Source organism: Mustela nigripes, chromosome 8 (genome assembly GCF_022355385.1).
Source record: "Mustela nigripes isolate SB6536 chromosome 8, MUSNIG.SB6536, whole genome shotgun sequence".
NCBI lineage: Eukaryota > Metazoa > Chordata > Mammalia > Carnivora > Mustelidae > Mustela > Mustela nigripes.
In genome coordinates this window covers 29,806,462-29,813,384 of record NC_081564.1, presented here as the reverse complement: position 1 = coordinate 29,813,384, position 6,923 = coordinate 29,806,462, and the positions used below count along the sequence as shown (strand labels likewise).

The window sequence follows — 6,923 nt, the reverse complement described above, 5'->3', positions numbered from 1 at the left end:
CTAATAAAACCTCGGTCATAAGACCCTTCAGATGTATATCATCAGGTCATATGCTTGGGCCAACATGTACCTGGGTGGGGGCGGGCATTTAGAGATAAAGGAAATTTCTAAAGGAATTTTTGTATGTTAAGTAGACTTACAGGATCCAGGGGCCGGGCGGAGGGAGGATTGGGCTAGGATTGGTTTTTGCCCCTTAGCAAAATATTAATATTGAGGCAGTTGAGTCCCTCTGTCACTCTGTCACTCTGCATGTTTCAAGGACTTGTCAATAGGCTGTAAGTAGTAAGAAAACTTAATTTTCGTCTGCCTTTGTTTCCCACATCACCAAGCACCAGGCCTAGTCAGAAGAGCACTCAGAGGAGCGTGCCCAAAGTTTGGTCAACGAGTCTTCATCAAGGGATCATCCTGGGGAATGACTTAAGTTAGGCTGACTCCTCTCCTTGGCCCTGACCCTACAGAGCCCCCAGGGGTTAAGCATGCCCTCTTCTCCAGAGGTCTGGGCTTTCTGTCCATGGCCAGTTGGATTTGTTTGCCTCAGTTAGCCACACAATCCCTCTTTCTGGTTGTCTTCTTCAGGAGTCTACCTACTTTTACATTTCGCTATACAGCAGCCCCATCCCTATTTTTGGCAGCACTGAACACCCTCCTCCCGCTGAGATGAGAAAGACACAGTGCGAATCCCCTGGCCCCACGAGCCCAGCAAGACATTCAGCAATGCAAACTTTGTAGATTTTTGTGGCTTATGAAAACCGTGATTGTGGATTCCAGGAAACTTATCTCAAGGCCGGACTGAGACACTGGGCCAGGTTTTCTTTGACATTTCACAACACTGATGGAGGCACAGGTGAGGCGGGGAACGGCATCCCCCCGGAAGGTGCTGGGGTTGGGAAAGGCAGTGGGGATCAATCCCCGCCGAAGCCAGGCGCTTCCTCAGCCAGGCGCTTCCTCCAGAGCGCAGGTGCCGCTGCTGCTGGAGCTCCCAGACCCCGCGCAGGTGTGTGTGTTTGGGGTGGGGGGGCTTTCTGGAAACGCAACACAGACAAATGTCCAATGAATGGAAAACAAGGAGACCGGAGCCTGAAGGTGACGAAAATGGCTCAAGGTCACACCGCTTGTATCGGCGGAGCTCAGCGATCAGTGACTCAAGCCCTTTTTGGAAAAAGCAAACGGGAGGAAACAGATTGCGACAGCAGTGGCCACCCGGCGCCCCAGCAGGGGCAAGCGCCGGACGGGGCCCCTCCCTACCCCCTTTTCCCCCCCAAAACAGGGGTCTACACCGGCTCTGCGCGGGCAGGGCGGGCTTCTTTGAGATCTCGCGATTTCAAGGCTGTGGTGTCACGCCCCTGAAGTCGCGAAGGCAAAACGGCACGGTAAGAGGCGGGGATAATGAAGGACCCTCCAAGGAACCTCGGGAAAGGGGCGGAGAGAGCCTCGTTCTGGAGGGCGAAGAGAGTGGCGGCGCCGTGCTTAACTGTCGTAAAAGGGGACGGGACGTACCGCGTTCCCGACGGACGTAAAGTGGGCGGGACGCGCCGCACTAGGAACGGACGCAGAGGGGCTTCACCCTGCTCCGGCCGGCGGCTGGCGGCGCCAGGGCACTATGGAGCGCTACACCGGCGCCTTCGAGGAGGCGGTGGACGGGGCCCGGCAGCAGGAACGGCACTACCAGCTGCTGTCTGCGCTGCAGAGCCTCGTGAAAGAGCTGCCCAGGTGCGCGGCCGCGGGGCGGAACGGGCGGCTGAAATGGCCCTGGGTCCCGCCCGCGCTCACCGCGCCCCTCTGCCCGCAGCTCCTTCCAGCAGCGCCTGTCCTACACCACGCTCAGCGACCTGGCTCTGGCGCTTCTCGACGGCACCGTGTTCGAGATCGTGCAGGGACTGCTGGAGATCCAGCACCTCACCGAAAAGAGCCTGTACAACCAGCGCCTGCGGCTGCAGAATGAGCACCGAGGTGCGCGGGGGCGGCGGGACGACGCACGCTTTTCCTCCGGGAGTTTAGCTCTCGGTCTCTGTGCAGGCCGAGCCCTAACCTGGGTGTCGCCTAGATGATATCCCTACAATTGACCAGGTCAAGGGCTTGGAGACTGCTAGCGGTTTTTGTGTGTGTGTGACAAAGGGGTTAAGGCAGTTAAATTTTTTTCAGTTGCACAGCCCCCTTGTTATCATAATATCCAGACACTCCCTGCCCGGACTTTCCTGTGTCTCCACCCTCCTCCAAGCAGGAAGGCCCAAGGCCTCCCTGCCTGGTGAGTCCACCGACAGATCCCCGGTAGTGGCGGTCAGCGGTAGAGGTTGACCACCCCCAGTGATGTCCCAAAGTGTTGACAGCTCTGCCGTGCCCTTTAGGGTGAGTTCCCCTTCGGCAGCGCAGAGGGCCACACCACCACCTGCTCATTGAGTTCCCCTGCGCTATGCCCTGTGGCACCCTTGGGACCCGAACCACACCCTAAGCCAAAGCCTCCTGAGCCTTAGCCCCGCCTAGGCATCCCTACTCAGGGGTCTCAGGGGTCTCCGGGAGCACCTTCCTCCAAGGTGTGTTGGGCATCTCTCCCTGCCCCGTCAGTTTCCCACCTTTGTTATTTTGTTTTTACCCAACTTATTTATTTAAAAAAAAAGAAAAAAAAGTTAAAACATTCAGCTAAGTTGGAAGAGTGGTGTATACCTGTATCCCCTCCAGCCAGATTCAGTAATTAACATTTTGCCCAAGCCTTAATACCCCTAAATATATGTAACACCCTAGGGCTTCACCTTGAGTTTTCAGCATCTTTCTGGACTGAGGATTTCAACCGCAGCATTGCTATTTGTGGCTGAACAAGTCTTAATGGTAAGACAGTGTCTTGTGCATTGCAGGCTGTTTAGCCAGCATCCCTGGCTTCTACCCACTAGATGACAGGGGTGTATTCCCCCAGTGACAAAGAGAACTCTCTTCATGCATCCTCGGTGATCAACCTTGGCCCAGGATTGAGAACCAGTGCTCTAGATCACGAACCCTCTCCTATGTGAGCCCGGTGAATAGCATTAACTTAACCATTCCAGGGTGTCTTCTGACCTTCAGTCCACTGTCCTACTGTCCAACTTGTCATAAACTCGCTTCGTGAGGCCAGTGTGGGTTTATGCATTGTAGCTGGTTACTTTGGTCTCTGTGCTTCTGGAATAGTCTCATTCACTATGGTATTGACTTTTTGAAGAGTCTGGGGCACTCTACCTGTAGAATGTCCCCATTCTGGATCTGCCACATTGCTTCCTCGTGCTGTCATTTAACCGTTTCTCCACCCTCTGTGTTTCCTGTAAACTGGACAGCAGGTCAAGACACAATGATAGGCAGCTTAAACGTTTGTGGCAAAAACTAGTGTTTCAGGAGTGGACATTGGGTTTTGTTGCATCCCCTTTTCAGCATCTCTGGAGATGGGCACATGGCTTTTTGGTTAACTCTGGTCAGTTACACTCATTTGGTAATTCCTGGGATAAACTGCATTCCTGGGATAAATCCCACTTGGTCAGGATGCATTACCCTTTTTGTTTATGTTGGATTTGATTTGCTAAACTATTGTTAAGAATATGTGCCTCTGTGTTCATAATGGACATTGATTTGTAGTTTCTTTTAATGTCTTTGGATGGGATATTAGGATAAGGCTGGCTTCATGGAGTGAGTTGGGGAAGTGTTCTCTTCTGTTTTCTAGAAGAGTTTTGTTTTGTTTTGCTTTGTTTTGCTTTGTTTATAGAATTGGTATTACCTTTTTTCCTGCCTTGGGAATGGCTGTCTTTGTAAATATTTCTGGTGAGGTGTGGGATGCATACAGTCACAAGTCCAAAGAATATAGCTCATTATTCTTTGTAATGCTCAAACCGAGCCACATTTGGTCAGTGGGAGAGCTCTTGGGCTGCCGCCTCTGTCCTTTTGATGTGCCCCCATCATTCTTGGAGTACCTCCTTGCTTTCTTGTATAAGAATGTGTCTGGGATCATCTTTTCTTCTTCTTTCCCTGCCTCGGCCCCCCTCCAGCTTCTCCAGCAGCCTCCCGTCAGGATGCACCTTCCCCTTTGGCCACCGTAAAGCTTTCCTGCTTCCCGCTTTCCCAAGTCTCCTGCCTGTGCTTGAGTCTCTGCCAAACGCAGGCATGGTCACCTACTGTCTTACTGTCAGTGAGTAGTTCTTGTTCTCCTGTGGGTGATCTATGTTTATATCCACAGAGGAGTCCTTTTCCAGACTTTGCCTAGGTCATCTCCTGGACATCTCAGTGAATGTCCCATGGGTGATGGGCAGCTCACACCCAGGACTGCTGGCCTATGGCCATCTGAACCCAGAAGCCTCTGGACTAGTCTCCCACTTCTCTTGGTCTTCTGAGCACTGGCTACAGCCCTGGCCAGCCTGCCTTGTCTCACCCTCCTCAGTTGCCTTGCACCCTCCAGAGGAGTCCCCTGGACCCTTGCTGCTGGAGAAAGGCCCTGCCCTGGGTGAAGGCAAGACTGAGTGAGCCAGGGGATTAGACATCCCCCCAAACTCCACCCCATTTCTAGTATAGAGTTTCATGCAGGCTGGGTCATCAGGCAGGGCTTCATCTCTGCACCTTGGCTTGGCTGCCCCATGGTGGGACAGCCAGGGTAGGTGCCGAGGTGAGACGTGTTCCCTGCCCGCCCCTCTCCATCTCACCCCCACCACCTGCTGGACTTCTCTGGTCTCCTCTCCTCCTAGTGCTCAGGCAGGCGCTGCGACAGAAGCACCAAGAAGCCCAGCAGGCCTGCCGACCCCACAACTTGCCCGTGCTCCAGGCAGCTCAGCAGCGTGAGCTGGAGGTAGGGGTGTGGGCCGGGTGGGTATCACCTGGGCTGTGCTGACTGGGCTGTGGTAGAGAGCTGCTCTGGGCCTCAACTTGGGTGGTCCATTGGAGGCCTGATGAGTCCCCAAATGTGGCTCTTTGCTGTGGGGGTTGGGATGTGGCAGGATCAGGTAGAGAGTGTGATTCCTCTGCGTCCCAAGACCGTAGCTCTTTAAGGGCTGGGCCTGTTCAGGGCAATTGTGGGATGGTGGGGCCAGCCAGCGGAGACCCAGTCTGCTCCCAAGTTGCTCAGGACAACTAGGAGACCCATATGTAAGCAAGAAACTATGGGTGGTGGGGGTGCATAGAAAGGCTTATGCAGGGTCCCAAGCAGCCTGGAGCCAGGATGCACAGGGAAGAGGTACCGAGCTGGGATTAGCGGGCGGCCTCAGTGGGGAGGGAACATATACAAAGGCCCAGAGATAGTTGGCAACTTGATGGTAAGCAGAAGTGGACCTGGCATCTGGCCAGCTCATGGTGGTCCTGAGCAGTCCTTGCTGGGCAAGGCCTGGCCCAGCAAAGGGAGGACACCTGGCTGGGGGTCCTGGAAAGGAGAGCATTCCGTGTAGGGCAGGGTAGCCCTTCTGCAGGGTTCATTTAGCCAAGAAGGAGCAACCTGCATGCAGTAAGGGCACCATCAGTGGTCTTGGAGCCAGTGGGAGTGTGGAACGGTTGGAGGAAGTGGCAGGCCACCAGTGTGTGTTTGAGGTAGTGTGCGATAGGCAGGGGCTGACCCCCTGAGCCGCCCTCACTGTGCAGGCAGTGGAACACCGGATCCGTGAGGAGCAGCGAGCAATGGACCAGAAGATTGTCTTAGAGCTGGACCGGAAGGTAGCAGACCAGCAGAGCACACTGGAGAAGGCTGGGGTTGCTGGCTTCTATGTGACCACCAACCCACAGGTCGGTCCCTCGGGCCTGCCCTGGCCCAGCCCAGAGGGTGCTGGTTCCCAAAAGCCCAGTTCCCTCTAGGGTTTTATCACTGGCCCCTGGGGAGCCAGCCCCAGAGTGTGTGAGGAGAGGGGAGGAGGGAAGAATTAGTAAGGCAGGGCGCACTGCCTCTGCCGATAAGAGGGCAAGCCAACTGGCTGTGGGGGTACTGCCTGCCTTCCCCAGGCCTGCTCCCCACAGGACCCTCATGTGCTCCGCCCCTGCGTACACCTGTGTGCACCAGCCCAGGGTACCTGTGGGCCCTGTTGCAGGCTGACATCCCTGCTTCTGTCCCTTTCTGGCAAGCCATGGCCAGAAATCACTGGCAGGTTCACTTCCTGGCACTCTGTAGGCCCCAGTATCTGCCTCTGGGCCCCAGGGAATAGGGGGCTTTTGCCAGGGCAGGAGAGACTGGGTGGCATTCTGGTGTCACAGCAGCCCTTCTGCATCCTAGGAACTGACACTGCAGATGAACCTGTTGGAGCTCATCAGGAAGCTGCAGCAGAGGGGCTGCCAGGTGGGGAAGACAGCCTTGTGACCAGCAGGGCTCTCCACCAGTCACCTGCTGCCCATCATGGCTGAGAAGACAGCCCTGTTCCTGTCATCACAGGCAGCACAAAGCTGAGAGTGGGACTTATCTTCCCAACATCTGGCCACCACCTTCCCAGCTGCCTGCAGGAGGGGTCAACCCTCTGAGGAGAGGCCAGGGGGACCCTGGCTGCACCTGCCATCCACTTTTTTTTTTTTTTTTTTTTTTTTTTTGGCCCAGAGCTAGGATGGTGTGGTAAAGGAAGAGTGCGTCCATTCTGCTGGCTGGCCGCTCCAGACTCGGGAGAGTGGGGCTGGAGGTCCTAGCATCTTCTCACTCCACCGGACACTTCCCCACCTTTGCCATGCCCCATGTTCTGGCCTCAGCCCCTTCCCTGGCAGGTGCAGCCTCAAACTAAGTGGGAGACACTGCAAGCGCCAAGTCCTGTGAGGCCGAGAGAAATAAATGTACCTCAGCTTGGCCTGCGTGTCACTTGTGTGCTAGCTCTTTGATATCTGCCATGACCGGGACCCAACTGGGGCCCTCACCTTGTAGCTTGTGGGGAAGAAACAGCAGATGCACCCCGCCCCACCCCCTTTGTCATGGAGGCTTCTCCCAGGGGCACCCCCTCTGGAGCTCCCTCATGGAGCTG

At 55.3% G+C, this 6,923-nt stretch overlaps 1 protein-coding gene and 1 long non-coding RNA gene across 2 annotated transcripts; both read left to right on the top strand.

The window, feature by feature from the left end:
- The first annotated feature begins 1,505 nt into the window (after positions 1–1,505).
- On the top strand, positions 1,506–6,752 carry LOC132023445 (protein DGCR6). The gene is made up of 5 exons (XM_059409123.1): positions 1,506–1,710; positions 1,790–1,950; positions 4,692–4,792; positions 5,575–5,715; positions 6,197–6,752. Exons 1-5 carry the CDS (start codon positions 1,601–1,603, stop codon positions 6,278–6,280), a joined length of 597 nt encoding a protein of 198 aa, XP_059265106.1. The 5' UTR covers positions 1,506–1,600; the 3' UTR covers positions 6,281–6,752.
- On the top strand, positions 1,957–3,558 carry LOC132023446 (uncharacterized). Its single transcript, XR_009405955.1, has 2 exons — positions 1,957–2,346; positions 2,740–3,558. It is a non-coding gene; the product is annotated as an uncharacterized LOC132023446 (long non-coding RNA).
- Positions 6,753–6,923: the final 171 nt, after the last annotated feature.

Excerpts from the sequence above, each read along its gene's own strand:
- LOC132023445 (XM_059409123.1), top strand. The coding sequence starts at position 1,601 with ATGGAGCGCTACACCGGCGCCTTCGAGGAGGCGGTGGACGGGGCCCGG. Across the intron at positions 1,711-1,789 it reads CTCGTGAAAGAGCTGCCCAG|CTCCTTCCAGCAGCGCCTGT; the intron begins GTGCGCGGCCGC and ends CTCTGCCCGCAG. Across the intron at positions 1,951-4,691 it reads GCTGCAGAATGAGCACCGAG|TGCTCAGGCAGGCGCTGCGA; the intron begins GTGCGCGGGGGC and ends CTCTCCTCCTAG.